This window comes from Strigops habroptila, chromosome 3 (assembly GCF_004027225.2).
Source record: "Strigops habroptila isolate Jane chromosome 3, bStrHab1.2.pri, whole genome shotgun sequence".
NCBI lineage: Eukaryota > Metazoa > Chordata > Aves > Psittaciformes > Psittacidae > Strigops > Strigops habroptila.
Window position 1 is genome coordinate 21263921 of NC_044279.2, and position 17423 is coordinate 21281343.

Sequence of the window (17423 nt, forward strand, 5' to 3'; positions counted from 1 at the left end):
GCTCAGGAACAAGCATACCCTGTTAGTACTTGATATGGTACCACTTCAACAACAATCTTCACATGAAATTATTACTCTCATACTCAAATCTTCAACTTTTCAGCTGGAACTTCCAAAGCAATTTTCAGAGCAAGGTTGAAAATCCTTTTCATAATGCAGGAATTATGAAAGAGAGAGCAAATTCCCTCAGCTCCTTAAGGATAAGCTCCCCTTCTACTCAGCAAACTTAATTTTCCTAACTTGCTTCAGTAACTGTAACAAAAATAACTTCTAACTTGGAGGCTGCAGGAAGGGCAGCAATTTCCCCCCATGCACCCTTCACTATCACGTTCCTGACTCCTGTGTAACAGTTGAGAGCATTAGAGAAGGGAGCCAGAAAGCGTGTTGTGAAAAACAGAACTGATTGCTTATTAATTAATTACCAATTCAAGGAACTTGAACTACAGCCAACTTGCCTACAGCCTCATCACCGCTGGAGTTGATGCAAGGGAAGCTGCTGAGCACACAGCGGAAAAGGCTTGCACTGTCCCTAGCAGTGTGGTAGCGTGGTCCCGTGCCCGCGTTAAACTGACTTTGAAAGTGTGCTCACATCCTGCCTTTTGCACCTGAAAGCATGCATGTGGGGGAAGTCAATCCAACTCCTTCAGAGTAAGACAGATCCCCATTAAAGCCTTGGGGTTTTTTTTTATGCACACTTCTGTCGTGGTTTGAGCCCAGCCAGTAACTCAGAACCACACAGCCGCTCGCTCACTCCCCCCCCCCCCCACTTCTTCCTCCCCCCGCTCCCGGAGGGATGGGGAGGAGAATGGGAAGAATGTAACTCCCACGGGTTGAGATAAGAGCAGTCCCGCAACAAAGGTATAACACAAAACCACTACTGCTACCACCAATGATAATAACGATTAGTGAAATAACAAGGGGAGAGGATACAATTGCTCACCACCTGCCGACCGATACCCAGCCCGACCCGAGCAGTGATCTGGGCCTTCCGGGTAACTCCTCCCGGTTTATATACTGGGCATGACGTGCTGTGGTATGGAATACCCCTTTGGCTAGTTTGGGTCAGGTGTCCTGTCTCTGCTTCCTCCCGGCTTCCCCTCCTCCCTGGCAAAGCATGAGACTGAGAAAGTCCTTGGTTGGAATAAACATTACTTAGCAACAACTAAAAACATCGGTGTTATCAGCGTTGTTCCCAGGCTGAAAGTTAAAAAACACAGCACTGCACCAGCTACTAAGCAGGAGAAAAATGACTGCTATAGCTGAACCCAGGACAACTTCTCAACATACTATAGTTGGCTTTCTGCTTATAGACCAGAGCTGCCTCTTGACAACCAGTGTTTTCTAGTTTCAAATCTGCACTTTTCTTCTGCATATGATATCAGAGCTCACTGTACAACCAGGGACATGATAATCTCACTCTGGGAGTCAAAAGAAACAAAAACTAAAGCTCAATGCTACATTTTCTCCTTGTCATTTCACAAAATTTTGTGCTGATATAGAATTATTTGTCCTAGTTTATCTAAAAGCTTAAAAATGTCCAAGGTAATAGAAAATAACTTGTGTTAAATAAGGAGACAGTGATCATATTATGGAAGAATGTCTCAGACCTGGGCTGCATCTCAATACACAATTGCACAGACGGGGGGGATGGGAAAGAGAAACATGTACAACTGTTTTTTCTAGATTCTCTTTTTCCCCCTACCAACCTGGGATCCACTCACCATCTCGTCCCCTACAGGCCAGGAAAAGGCAATGGCTTTCTATGCTGGATAAGGAAATTTTGAACTAACAGGATCCTGAACATTCAGGTCAGTCTCCAAAAAGCAAAAATTTGTATTATACATAATATATACATTTTTTATATATATATGTATGTATGTATGTATACATACACACACATAACATATTCATAATTGAACTACTCCCATAAAGTCTTATGCCTCTTTTAAGGAGGAACCCTTGGCCATAAGATCGAAATGCATTTACATATCAGGATACAAAAGCCCCCATTCAAATTTACTGTTGTTTTGTGAGGATGTATAGGTCAGTCATTCAAGCACATGATATAAGATGTAGCTTGATTTTGTAATTCACTGAAGAACCCTGACTTACCTTTCAGATTGCTAGAGCTAAGAGAAGACAGGTGAGAAAAATCAATTATAAAGATGAATAAAAAATGAAAATACAAGAATATAAGTATTCTGGGGACTGCTGGGGACTGGAAGCAGCCTGGGGCTACCATGTGTGCACTCAAGAGAATATATTCCCAAAATAAACAGTGTTGAGCACTACATAATTCTGCTTCATAATACATAATTGACTTTTTTAATAACAAAGTCATTTCACACAGCCAAATAGATGTACTTTTGCTAGCTCAGGGTACACTGCATAATGATTTTTGAAGTACAAATATTATCCAGCCTAACAGGCTTTGGAAGATTTCCAATATATTTAAGAAACTGCAATCAGAGCTGGCCAGATTCACTATTTCAGTTCAATGATTTAGAAGGATGCTTGAGATGACAAACACGCAAGAGGAGAATTACCATTCAGACAGACTCTACGGAGAACACTTCCAAGGAAGCGGCAACACCCACCTCTCAGGACTGATAACTTTCCACCATGAGTGCTGCAGCCCTGGTCTCCAAGGATGCATGCCAGCTAAGCCCAGTTTTGGTACTGGAAAGGGGTGTGGATGTGCACCATCCTCCTACCCATCCCTAGAGGGAAGCCCCAGTGGGTGGGATGAAGGCAGTCACGGTACACACCGATACTTGCCCCATTCCAGAGAGGCAGCAACCAGGTAATACAAAAAATGCCATAAAATGCACCTGTCTTGCAGTGTAGTGGCAGAAACTGCCATTAGCTGCACTATAGGAGCCTGAATTAAGAATTGTCTCCCTTTAATGAATTTTTTTCTCACCACTTCAACTACAAACAAAAATGAAGCAGAACTGATATATTCTATGATTCCTGCTATGACATACACTGTAGTCTACATGCAATTAATACTACTGTTAGTGGTAACAGTGCAGAAGGAATCACTTTCAAAGAAATAAGATGTTCTTATTCTTGGTAAGCAGTATGTGATTCCTCTCATGCTTCTCTGAAGAGATTAGCTGCAACATATCATAAAAACAGTTCTCCATTACAGCTCTTATCTGACTGTAACCATGACATGACTTTTTTTTCTTTAAAAGTATTTTTAGTTGTGGGACTGCATAAAAACACACCAGTATTCATTGCATCATACACATCACACAGGAAAAGGGGGACTGTCACATACATGCCCTTGCTATGGGCACACAGCTGTGGTGAGGACTGCTCTATCAACTCCAAACCCACAGAAGCAGTTTCAGTTCTTACACTGCCCTTCACACAGCTGGAGGGGGCCAAGGTCAGCAACTGCTCCAACGATGCCATGACTATAACCCACAGCACTGACTTCCTCACCTGAAATCAACTACATCTTGGAGCCAACCCCATCTCTTCCCTGTTAGCATTGGGTACCACCTTCCCACAGTGTCCTATCTGGACTGGATGTTTTTAGCTGGAACATCCTGGGCAACATTTCTATTTGAGGTGCAGCCATTTCTTGTGCTCGGCTCCATAATGGTCTCAGAAATTGATCATTGCCTCTGCCATGCATAGGAAATGCACATTTATCTCAGTCAAGGGCATACAAATAGGAGGTGAATAGATTTGCACTATTCAGGTCTTTACATATTAAATAAATATTTAATTATTCTTGTGGTGACTGAAGTCAGGCAAATGGGAAAATACTTCTAAGGATCAGTCTCTTGTAATTTTTTCCCTCTTCCCTTTCATTTTCCAGCATTCCCCTATTTCTCCACGACTCCTCAAAGCCCACGGCCTGAAAGCCTGGCCCATCACTGAAACCAGTCAGCACATCTGCAGCTCTTGCACCCATTGTCTTCTGTGGTGTATTTCTAAACACATCTGACTGCTTTTTCAAATAAACATATCCTACCTTCAATTCACAGTCTTCATTTACTGCCAGGTTTCCAGGCTTTAGATCCTGTAATCAGATTTGAAATGGATGTTAGTTATCTATTTTACAGCAAGCACAATGAAACACTCTTTCTTTCTTTCATTTATATTTAATGGTTTTCACACAACTACTTACAACAGCAACAGGTAAAACAATGTCATAAATCTAAATGAGAAATATAACAAATCACAGAAACAAAGAAACAAACTTACTTATGTTTGGTTTTTTTCCGAGCATGTTTTCCCCCCAGACAAATCAACTTTTTTCCTGCTAGAAGTCAGGAAAATACTTGCCAGTGAAGGAACTTACTCATCTTACTGTGAGTGGGGTTTGAATATAAATTGGTACTATTGGTAATAGGCATTTTATACTATCATCACAAAGTTAAGGATTCACATAAACATTTCTGCACTGTACGTATTGCATATCAAAATACAGTTTAAAAAGGTGTGATAGGCTTAGAAGGAGTACTGAAGGAATCAAACAAGATTTTACATAAAAGCCTGTGCTCTCTTCTGTGGGAAAATCGATTTCCTAACAAAGGCAATTGAATGGAGACTGCAACACAGAAAAAGAATTCCCTTAAGCCTCTTTAGCTGCTATGGAGACTCCTAATGATCTTCAGAAGTTGTACTTCTAAGTTTAGCAGCAAAGGGAAGTGTACTGGCAATAACTGAGAAGATTTTGCAACATCGGTGACTTTTAGACATTCACAGTTATAGAGAGAGAAAAAAAATCAGAAATAAATTTTCCTTCAACTTTTTCAAACCTTTGACACACTTTGGCACAAGACAGAAGAATTTTCTCTCAACTTTTTATCAGGCATCCACCTGTTTTATATGAAATTTTAAGATCAGAGGGGCCTTCGAGCGGAGCAAATTGGAGCAAAGAAATATAATGAAATCAAGAAACTTAAGAGCCATCAAGAGGGAGCTTAGAAAAGGTCTCAGCAACTGTAAATTTAGACCATGATCACAGCAGTTGTAGAAATAAAAATATCAACTTACTATATTATTTTGGCAGTTTGCGTAGTTTCCATGTCAAGCTTAAAGCACACATCATTATATGGTGTGCACTTTCTGTGCTGCTCCTGATATCTTAGTAAGAAAGGTCAGTTTCTATTGCCGTGATATAGTTTTGGGGGAAGTTATGCTGCTTGGAACCGGGAGGGAATCATTCAGAACTCCTTATTCACAGTGCCAAAGTGACTTTAAGTGGACTTTAGACACAGCAGGGATTCAAAAAGAATCATATGCTTAATTTCTCTCAGAAAAAAATGAGGGTTGAAGGCTTTACAACTTCAGACTATTTTTTCAGTTTCTATGTTTTTACCCCCCCTCCCTTGAACATTAACATAATGTTTAAACAACATTTAAATATTGTTTTTAAAAGTTTAATCTTCATTAAAAAAAAAAAAAAAAGCCAGAAAAAAACCACTTAACCATCTTAGTCTAGACACTATTTGTTCTTGTGGAGACTTACAACTCAGCTTCACAAGGTAATTTAAGGAAGCCAAATCTAAGCTGTATTCAGTGCAACTCAAGTGCCCAGCTTACACTGATGCAGCCATACCACCTTTTGTCTCTACTGAAGAAGAAACCAAAGGCATCATCAAACCCAGACACTATAAACAGAGTTTCAGGTACATTTATGAACATGCTTATACACAAACACCTCTCACATTATCAAAACATAAACATCTTTTATATTGTTTCCACTTACCCTGTGAATTATGCCTGACGAGTGAATATACTGTAAAAAGAGAAAGTATATTTTAGTTAAGGAGGTCCTGACTTAAAGAAGTTGCCTGGGGCAGGGGAGAAAGTACTTTTTCATGGTGCTAACGTAATTCAATTAGAAAATGTTTATTTATTGCACAAATGACCTTTTTAGCTACGTTTTTAACATTCAGATAATTAAACTAGCACTTTGCCCTTCCCCTCCCACAATAAAAAGAAACCACTAAATCAGTTTGAATACTGCAACAGATAATTTTTTTTTTTCTAATTCTTCATATAGTTCTTTCTAATTCTTCCCATACATAAAATCCTGCTTCCAGTTAATTTTTGGCATTGCTATATACATATATATATGTACGTATCACAATAAATCCTACTATTTTATATGTCAGAAATGCTCTCTTGCAACAGATGTCTCTTGTGTGCCATCATAGTTTCATATGTTTCAGCAGCACTAGGTTTTAAGAGACCAATTGAGACCAGGATGAAGGCCAATTAAGGTCTTAGCTGAGAAGTCTTGCTACATGCTTCAACACTTCCTCAATGAAACATGTAGAGGGCATGTTGCAAGATATTCTCTTTTACCTGAATATTTTCATCACCCTTTCAGTGATCTATATAAGGGCTCACAAAAGTCAAACCGAGTTTTTAAAGCAGTGACTGAACAGAAACGAAATCTCTGACATTTACTTTCTTCTCTTTTACACCCAATACAGCACTCCAGATGTGGTCTTATAGGTTCCGAAATGCAGTGAAAAAAGAAAATCTCCTCCCTTAACCCTGTGCCTACAACTTCGCCAGTCCGGCCCAGATCGTGGTAGGGTTCCGCTGCCACACTGCTGACTGCCATGCCCGAGTCCCCGCAGGTCTTGGCACTTGCAGTAGACCAGTTCCTGCTACACACTGCTTGCAGATTGGGCAAGGTTTAACATCACCCACAGGAAATGCCAAAGTGCTTCACAGGATTTCCTGGGGCAGACACAAGGGGCTGAAGGCGTACGACTGTTCCCCAGAACACTGGCTGTAAAACCTCTCCACTAAATGAAGAACTACAAATTGTATCTGTCATGGATGTGCATGGAGTAGATTGGGATGGGAGGAACTGGATGCAGACAGAGGAAGCTTGTCATTTGTATGCAGAGACCAGAGAGGATATACATGGAGGTTTTGGGGGGGTTTGTTTTGGTGGTTTTGTTTTGGTGTTTTTGTAAAGAAATATATCTGTAAGTAAGTAGTTAGACTGCCAACAAAGAAGAAGATGGTGTCTTCTGCCAGTAGCCTTCTTGATCAAGGATATCACAATTACTTGCATTCTAAACCATTTCAATGTCTTCTTACTGAAGCCTCTTGCTTTTCCAGAGCAGATGCTTAAAATATTCTATAGGCTATTTTTGTTGTTATGACTGTACACAGTAAAGAAGTAAGTGGCAAACTGAGAAATCTCTGCACCTAAGAATGTGGCATGTAGAAACAGGAATTAAAAGAACTGCATCCTTTGAGTTGTAGTTAATTTCACCTGTCTGGGGGAAAGAGCATGGTTTTGCTTGTGTTCTCACCCCACTGAAGGTTTCGTGAGTGTTCACAGCACCAAAATCATGCTAACACTTTAAGGAGCACTCCCATATTTTCTAAACTCTCCTCTTAATACAACACTATTGAGATTATATGAAGTAGCACTTATTCCTGGTGCTAATGTACACATCAACCTTTCTGTAAGCTGAAATACTGGTGCTCTGCTGCTGTGTTTCTTTAACAATAGCCGTATTTCTTTAACTGCATTCTATTATCTCCTGGCAGGTAGCAGGACTGGAACTATGCCAGTCTTTGTTCAGAAAATTTTCCACTCCAGTTCAATAACCTTCTGAAACGGGATTCTGTTCTTACCGATTCTCCTCATTAAATTATCCATTTACTGACAGGTTTGTCACTCACAACATGGCAAAACCATCCAGGCCAGAGCAGACATATTCTTCACAATGTTATTACTACTTCACCTGAACAATATTTGATTCAAGAACTCAGTTAATGTGAGCAAAGTGCCTTGAGCACAGGAGATCTGTGCATTATCCTAAAGACAATTTTTGGTAGCATGCATAAATCCTTGAATGCAAGCTTCAGATTGTGCTAGGAAGTTATCCAACAGTTGTCTAAATTCTAAGCATTCTTGTCTGCATATGCAATCTCTGCACAAAATAAAAAAACTAATCAAAGGGGAATTAAAAGAGACTCAGGAGAAAGTATTCCAGGCAGCATGCAAAATGAAAATGATGAGTGACTTGGCAGGGAAGGAAAAACTGAAGAGGAAATGTGTGAGAGTGAGAAGAGAAAGCAGAGAAGCAAAAAGAACAAACATAAATGTGAACCGAAGAAAGTAAATAGAGATTTTAAAAGGGGAGAACTCAAGCAGGTAAATATCACCATGAGTGTGGCAAAAGAAGCTTGAACAGGTGTTTGTATGGCCCAAGAGCTATCCATCCATTCTCAAATACTGCACAGATAAGAAAACAGGACTGCCACCCACCTCCCCAGACCTCCACCAACAGGAACCCAACTGGCACTCCTGCAGAAGAGGGACCCAAGACTGAAAGCACTGGAAGCTCCAGCCCTTTCCACCCACATAAAGACATTTATGTTCAGCTTGCCTTCTGCACTCTTTGACAATGCACAGCTTTTATGTCAAACAAATAAAATGATGAAAGCCCTTCCAAGTTGCAAACTCGTACTTAAACAAAATTTAATGCCAGACTGAGGTCTGGCTAGGAAAAAGACAAAGCAGAGGCACCTCATTGTTTTTAAGTGGTGTCAAATCACATTGTTTTTCCCTACGACAGATGAAGTTAAATTCTGATAAATTACAAGGCTCACCAAAGGAAGGAGCCTCATCCAAGCTGGATGGGGCTTCGGGCAACCTGGTCTCATGGAAGGTGTCCCTTTCCATGGCAGGGGGGTTGGAACTAGATAATCTTTAAGGTCCCTTCCAACCCAAAACATTCTATAAAGTGCTTTTGTACTTCACACAAAGGACAAATGCCTATTGCAGGTAACATTGTTAACACACACCTCCCACTCCAACAGAGTCCATCAAAGTTAAAAAGTGGAAAAAAAAACAAAACCCCAGAGGTTAAGCTTGGGAAGTTGAATGAGTTTTACAACAAAGATATACAGAATCTCCTTCCCAGGTGTTGTAAGTACTTTTCCCTATAATGCCTCAAATGAGTGCTACCTGTGTGCATGCTTGGTTCCCCCTGCCCTGCCAAAAAGGCAATCTAAGTAAACACAGATGCACTTCAATCCAGATACAGTAGTCTTTAGAAAGTACAAGATTTGCATGCAAAACTTGGCAGAGTTTCTTAAACAGCAAACTTACTGATAGCTGGAAAAGGACAAATTACTGAGCCTTTTTTTCTCTGCAGGATAGCAATACTGCTTTCAGCTTAACACACCTCCTAGCAGAGACAGTGCTGCACCAATGTCCCTGAAGCACTGAACCACTCCCATTTCTTGAAGATATTTCCAACTAGGTGTATTGTTGTGTCTGGATGAATTGGTTCAAGATGAATTCAAACTTTAATGGAACAGATGCATTAAAGACTCTTCTCATGTTTGCTGTGCAATAGGAAATGACAAAACAACGCTCTAGTAGCTGAATAATGTCTTACTTCTTACCGGTAACTTTGAGGTAAGTACGGTTACACTCTGAAAAATGACGGGAGAGAAACAAAATATTCAAGAAGTGGTTCTCTTCTTATAGAAGATGTAACAGAGTTACAGAGACCAGAAATACCAATTAACTAAGACTATCTCAGTATCCCTGCTGGTTGCCTTGTAACTGGAATGAGAACTGCCTTCATTTTTATAAGACCCTGGGAATAGCAAGGAACATCAAGAACTTCCTGCTCATTTCCTCTGTGGTGGGTTGACCTTGGCTGGCCACCAGGTGCCCACTGTGCTACTCCCTCATTTGTCCTCCTCAGCAGGACAGGGGGTTAGAAAACACAACAGAAAAGCTTGTGGGTTGAGACCAGGACACGGAAATCACTCATCAATTAGTAGCATGGGCAAAACAGACTTGACTTGGGGAAGATTAATTTATTGCCAATTAATAACGGAACAGAATAGTTCAAACCCAACACTAAACCCACCTTTCCCCTCCACTCTCTTCCTCCCAGGCTCAATTTCACTCCTGTCTCTCCTACCTTCTCCCCCTGAGCAGCGCAGACGGATGGGGAATGGGCACTGTGGTCAGCTCATTACACATTGTCTCTGCTGTTCTTTCCTCCTCATGCTCTTCCCCTGCTCCAGCATGGGGTTCCTCCCATAGGAGTCAGTCCTCCATGAATTGCTCCAGCATAGGTCCTTTCCATGGGTGCAGTCCTTCAGGAGCAGACTGCTCCAGCGTGGATCCCCATGGGACACAGGTTGTGCCACAAAACTGGCCAGGAGCCTGCTCCAATGCTGGCTCTCCATGGGCTGCAGCTTTGCTCAGGCACATCCCTGTGCTTCAGCACGGGTTCCTCTATGGGCTGCAGGTGAATACCTGCTCTGACGTGATCCTCCATGGGTTGCAGGGCGGCAATCTGTGCCACCATTCTTCTCCATGGGCTGCAGGGGAATCTCTGCTCCAGCACCCAGAGCACCTCCTCCCCTCTCCTTCCTCACTGACCTTGGTGTCTGCAGGGCTGTGTCTCTCACATTTTCTCACTCCTCTCTCACAGCTGCCACGCAGCATTTTTTACCCCTCCTTAAACTTGTTATTACAGAGGGGCCACGAACACTGCTGATGGGCTCGGCTCTGGCCAGCTGCAAATCCGTCTTGGAGCCAGCTGGAACTGGCTCTATCTGACATGGAGGCAGCTCCTGGTGTCTTCTCACATAAGCCACCCCTGCAGCCCCCACTACCAAACCTGCCACACAGTGTCAAAAACATCCTCTCTAATTCCTACTCTGTTTTCTTCAGATGTAGGCCAACCATGCACAGCAGCTCTGCTTGCCTGCCCCATTTACTGATCCAGCAGACTTCAGTCAACCTTTGAGACCCACAAACACTGCTCTTGGTCTCCGACACAATCTAGGCCACTGGGACCAAAATATGTTTCTAAGCCATTTCACTGAAATGAAATTCATTATTCATCCTTTCCACTACACTCAACTCAAGCTATTTTTCTACAGTTCATATATTGCTTGCATCTAAAATCAGCCCAAATGATGTTTTTAATCTCTGGTGAATAGTAGAAACCTGTTTCCCAGTTACCAGCAACTAAACAGGCCACTCCACTTATGCCGTCCTTGAGAAAACACTTATTAGGACATGGCTTTGTAATTAGGGAGCTACAAAACTGAAATCGTAATTCCAGATTTAAAGCCCAGATCAGAGGTGAATTCCCTCCAGTTTAAATAAAGCCAATTTCCCCAAACCTGGCTTTAGCTTCTGCAGTTGTAAAATGGGAATTACAGCATATAAATGCACAACTGTAGCATAAAAAGGATAATTACTTAGCATATGTAAAAGGCTATGTGAATTAATATCTACTAAATGAAGAACACAAAATCTGAGATAAGGTCACAGACAAATTAATGATGCAGGAGTCAACAACAAGGTATATTTACTAAGTTTTATGAAGGGAGTAAAACAACTTACTTGACCTTCTGCATCCATGAAGTACTGAGAGACAAAGGAATCTTGCGTATGCTTCTCCTGATGTTTTTGTCCAGGAACAGCATGCTGTCCTGCAATATTATTTATTTTTAATAGTGTTTGGCAGTGCAAATATAGATCTGGAAGATCATCCTGATGGATGTGCCAGACCTTCCTGTATCAAAACCAGTTCTGTATCTCCACTGCACAGACACGTGCCTCTGCAACACACCTTCCAGTACTGCAACTCCACTTATCTCTGTATGAGCGCAGAGGAAAGTCTTCCCATACTTTGTATGTTGCAGGCACAGGACCGTAAAACTGAAACTGTACAGTGCAAGCAGCAGGCAAGGAATGACATTCAGTTCCAGACAGTGCCATTCCATGGCCTCATTACAACATGCGTTTGCAGAGCAGCAAAGGGAATTAAACAGGCGTCACTGCAGAGAGCCTGGCTGAAGCCTGCAGAGCCAGGTTAAGGTTCTTCTTCTCTTGGAATTGTGTCATCAAAATAAAAACATAATAAAGAAGTAGTAGCCTTTTTATGATCAACAGTTGTGAACACCCAGAAAGCAAACACTGTAAACCACAAAGCACTGTAGTGCCAATCTAGACTGAGAAGCATTTTCATATCACATTAATACAGGTTATAGATGGACGGGGAGCTTAAAGAGTATCTTCTTTTTGTGTTGTAAGTTTTGAACTTCAATAAATCACAATCCATTTTTTAAAAGCCAGACAGAGGAAAAAAGTAGTAGCAATAATAAACAGCAGAAAGATGAGGAAGAAAACCATACAAAGTATATGACAGCTTATGCATTTAGAATCATCTTTGTGCGAGCCAGTAACATTCAAATCTATGTTGTTTTGTTGTAGCTGTTGGGTCTGCACTCCACAGAAGTATAAGATCCAAGACATAAAAGAGAGATGAATATAAACATTATTTGTGGGAAAGAGTGGAGAATTAACAGTGAGGCTAAGCTGGCTTACAGTCAGGGTCATTCCCCTCCCCCTTCCCCCCCCCCCCAAAAAAAAAAAAAAAAGGGATGAAAAAAAAAAATCATGGAGAAGCCAAATAACTAACTTAAGGCTGGAGTCTGATTATTCTTTTTGTTCAAGTATCAGAAAATTTTACATTGAAGGTATTATTCTTTCCCCAGATGCCATGCTCTAGCTAAGTCACGACTTACTAGAAGAGCTACAAGATAAAGTCTTCCTACACAGTTCAAAACTAAGCAGATCTGAATGGTCCCTTCTAGCTTTTTATGAATCCTTTCATAATTTCACAGTGTAAAATGCCAGTACATTACAAAACCAGGTACTAAAAAACAAAAGCAAGTGAAGGTGGCAAGAGGCCTGCACAATGAACAAAGAGGTCCTAGGAGAACTTGAAACATAAAAAAAGAAGCATACATGAGGTGAAAGCAGTCAGGTCATGCAGCAGGAATGTGGAGGCACTGTCCAAGTGTGCATAGATGGAGTTAGGAAAAGCAAAGCCCACCTGGTCCTGAAGCTGGTGATGGACATGAAGGGCACCAAGGCGGCCTTCTACATGCACATCAGGAGCAAAAAGAAAACTAGTGCTGAATGGGGAAGAGCATCAGGTGACAAGAGGTATGGAACAGGTCAAGGTATTCAATGCCTTCTTTCCCTCCACCTTTACCAGTAGTATTTGACAAATCATAGGTCCCTGAGACCACTGACATCTTTCACAGCTGCTTAATTCAGGTGCCTATTAGTTTGGGCTTGTGATTTATCTGTGCTCCTCTCAGCCCCTCCCACTCAGATTTGTCACTAAAAGTCCTTCCTCTTTATCAAAGCTCTCCCAGACTTGAAGACTTCAGAGACTCTTTAACTTTACGTGCACGTTACGCAAAGGACACATACTTTTCAATTACATAGCAAACATTCAGATATATGGCTCAGAAAGGTACTTCAATATAGAAATAATCCCAATAATAGAAATAATGACTTACGTATTTAAATTTAGCAATGAGCTTTAATTCTTTGCAGGCTGGATTCTAACACACAGGGACCAGACCAGCACTTGCCATGGTTCTTGAACACTGCTCAAAATCAGCATGAGCCCTAGGAGTCAACAGGGCTCAGAATCCCTCTTGGGGTCAGACTTTCACCCCAAAATACCACAGCAAAAGGTTGATAGATATGTATGGTACATATATACCCTATATAAGGGTGTGGTATGAATATATACACATACACACACCAATCCATATATATATATATACACACACATATGTGCATACAAATATATATGTATGCTCCTCAGAAGAGCACAGAAACGTACTACACTTAGAACAAGTTAGGTGCAGATGCCTTGGCAACAGTGTCAGACCAGTATTGGTAAGCCACGGAAACATTTTTAAATTACAGAAATCTGAAGCTGATGACACAGCTGAAGGATCAAGTCAAGGGGAATCCTGGCTCTAAACTCAACAGCGGTTTCATTCTTAGTCTCTACACTCTCCAACTAGCCACAGTAAGAGGTATGGCAAAGCAGTAACACAATCAACTGCTGGGGAACAAGGCAACTAAAAATCACAGCAGGGACTTTCTGGTGTACTCTAACACAGAAACCAAGGCCATTCTGGATCAATGTGCTATACAGATCTTGAATGACTATCTTTTCTTTTTGCTTGAAAAAGCCACAGACAAAAACCTAATCCAACACCTCCCCTCCCCCAATAACATTTATCACCACAAAACAACTGCTGTGTAGAATGTCATTACTTTTACTATGCCAGGCAAGATAAAGTTTATCCTATCAAAGGATAAGTATTTCTAGCTCTCAATTGTCTCTCAATAATGATTTACTAGGAAAAAAAGATTGTGAAATCAAAATAATAGGAGAAGTGACAAACCTTTAAGCCTTTCAACATCTGATATACCAGGAACTGGATTCGGTCTTCAGTTAGTTTCTCATGCTTCATTATCTTACTCAAGTCTGTTCCCATAAATGGCATGACAAGGTAGCTTAAAAACAAAATAAAACAAAACCAGAATAACTTTATCAAATAAATTGAAACATAATTGTATGTTATAGTTCAGTGACAATATTAAATTACAGATCATTCTGTCTACCAAACAATTCCATCATCATCTCCCCACCCTCCAATTTTCTGTTTTTATCTATTTTGGTTCAAAGCAATATATAAACATCAAGCACTGCAAAGAACAGGATGAGAAGCACAAACCAGACTGCATTTTTATGTTAGCACAATTTGCTAAGTTTACAAATTGATGACTTCAAATCTCTTACAGTCAAACGCGGGTGGGTGGAGAAACAAACAAAATGTAAGAGAGGAAAAACCAACTCCTGTCTGCATTTTGAAATCCAAACTTTAGTAATAATTTATGAGCAACACATTGGAACAGGACAACAGTGGGATCAAACACTACGGGCTCATGTTTAACACTTTGTCTGCCACTTAAAACTTCACAAACTTATTTTTATTATTAAAAAAGTATTTATAATCCACAGCTGGAGTCCTCAAATAATCTGAGTAGGTTAGGCACCTGATTAATACTTCACTTCAACTGGAACTTAATGCCTAATGCATCTAAGTTCTTTGTAAGTTCTAGTTAAAACCCAAAATTCTTACAAAATGAGGACCAGCAACCTGTTCTGGCACATCGTGTATCATACAAGCATGGATAACGCAAAGAATAGAGATGAAGGTGGTGAAAAGCAGCTGGTAGAGTAGAACTTGAATTGGTAAAGATTTATGCATTTCTGATTTTGTACACCATTTCAATCAGCTGAACATCTACAACTGAAGGAGATTCAGCACAAAACATGAGCAGGGAAAGGACTGTTCCTTCATAAAGCAGACAGGACTTTGTCTTCAATCTTCGTTAACAAATTGACTGGCAGAATAGAGGAGCAGGAGAGCAGAGTGGCAGGTTGAGTAGGAGCATGCTCCCCTCTAGACAGGAAGGCTACAAGTCAGCTAAGAAACCCCAGGTGTCAGACAAGACCAGCCTTAGTGACTGGCTCAGGTGAAACCACCCATTATGTTTCTGCTACTTCTAGCCATAAATCCACTTGAAATTGATATTTATACAACAGGCCACAGACAATATCTCATGACTAGTCAGCAAAAAGAAAGTCTCCCTTAAATGACCCATTTGTGATCATTTCACAAAAACAGTTTCTCCACTTTTAAATGTACACACATCTACCTCTGCTCACCTCTAACAGCTTGCCCAAAGTCTTGAAAGCAAGACTTGCCATAGGCTCACCTGTCGCATTTTCAGATATAAAAACATCCCTCCTACTTGACTTGCACCTCCAAAACTCAAAAGATTATTTTAGGGTCTCATTTAAAACAGTGCTTGAGCATACATGTTCATTCCATTACATATGCTATATAAAAGGCTATCACAATAGGCAATATGAACAACAACCTTTCTGGCTCAATGATTGTTTTGGCCCAAATGATCAATATGAACACATGCTCCAAGTTTTCTGTACTTCATTTTCTACATTTTCCAGTCAGATAGCTTTCTTTGTTAACATATAAATATGCAAGGTTAGTTTTGAAACATAGCTACATTAGATGAAATCCAGAATAGTTCTATGAATGTAACATGAAATCTACATTAAGCCCAACAAGACTTCTAACCACTTCTAACCACTCTAGTGACTCTTAATTCACAAGAATTGTAGCAAGATCCATAAGCAAAACAGCAAACATGCTAAGTATCTGAGATGCTGCCAAAAAGTCAGGTACATGCCTGGTGCTAGAAATAGTCTATGTCATGTGCTGTTTGGACCACTGGACTGGGAAAACAGTCAAGGGAGTACAACAGACCACAGCACAGACCACAAATTCAGCAGCATCAGCAGTTTTTAATTAGTCGTAGCATTAGGATGGATCATGCTGAGACATGTCATGCAGCAAGTATCATTTTCAGCCTACTTGTTTGGGTTAAGAATTGTTCTATCATTTGGGCAACGTGGGCCTTTGGGTAAGAAATCAGCACTTGAAAGGTGGATTAGGAAATCCATTAAACTTTCATTTATTAAGGGCTGAAAGTAGTACACACTTTACAGATAAAAAAGCAACAACCCTTCCTCCCACACAAGCAATGTTGCCCTGCTTCCAAACACAAACAACTCAGAACTTACAAGTCATTAAACTTCTCCAGTGTTACATCTGGTGTGAACACATCTAATATTCCAATGACCTAAAAATAAAAGAGAAAGAGAAAAAAAAAACAAAACAAAACCAACAACATGGATTAATACTGATTTAGCACAAAAAATCCTGAACTGCACAATAAGTGAAAAAAATGTAATCAAAACCACTTCTATAGTGAGGCATTAGCTACATGCATAGAGGTGGCAGAAAGTATACCTAAAGTAGTGCCTAGCAACACCAGGATTTGTTGTGTGTTTAATTTTATAACTCTGAAGGCTGTTGATCCTGTGATAAAAAATAATAAAAATGTATTTACTTGAACAAGAAGTTCAGAGGCTGACAGTCTTATGTAAGAGGAGAGAGCATCTTTTAACTTTAACCACTGAAGTGTCAAAAATGAACCAGACAAATCAGTTCATAACCTGAAGCAGTTGTAAGTACTAGTCACTGAGCTGGGCCTGCTGCTTATCAATGAAGAACATTTTAAATGTCTTCCTATTTCAATAACATAGTAATTTAGGTACAGAGACTACAATATATAATTGGGAGTACAGAGAAAAGCTGGAACTAAACTGTTTTTATAGAGAGTAAATTATCAAGAGCTTAATATGATTTACCATGGCTTATACCTCATGTTCTCCTTAAGAGTATTTTTTTTGTCAAGCAAAAGCATTCCATCACTCAACAGAGAAATAACAATCTAGTAAAACAGATTTCCCACCATAGTTTTTGCTATTAGTACGGTTCTCAGCAAAACTATATCAACCGACTAGATGCATTATGGTAACTGCCGATGCTTCTCTCAAGCTCACTAAACACCTGAAAAGTAAACAGAACTCAATGCTCCAATAGAGCTGAAATTGTCTAAAGCC

At 40.3% G+C, this 17423-nt stretch overlaps 1 protein-coding gene across 4 annotated transcripts in view; it reads right to left on the bottom strand.

Annotated features, from left to right (window-relative positions):
- MAPK12 (mitogen-activated protein kinase 12) overlaps positions 1–17423 on the bottom strand; it is a 34770-nt gene that overhangs the window by 9436 nt on the left and 7911 nt on the right. For all 4 annotated transcript variants that reach the window (XR_003990425.1, XR_003990424.1, XM_030478309.1 and 1 more), the window contains exons 3-6: positions 16539–16597; positions 14269–14380; positions 5735–5764; positions 3992–4039 (exon numbers count right to left, since the gene is read on the bottom strand). Coding sequence is in view for 2 of the 4 variants with exons in the window: in XM_030478309.1 (XP_030334169.1) it covers positions 3992–4039; positions 5735–5764; positions 14269–14380; positions 16539–16597 (249 nt within the window). In the remaining 2 variants the exon portion in view is untranslated. The remainder of the gene's footprint in view (positions 1–3991; positions 4040–5734; positions 5765–14268; positions 14381–16538; positions 16598–17423) is intronic.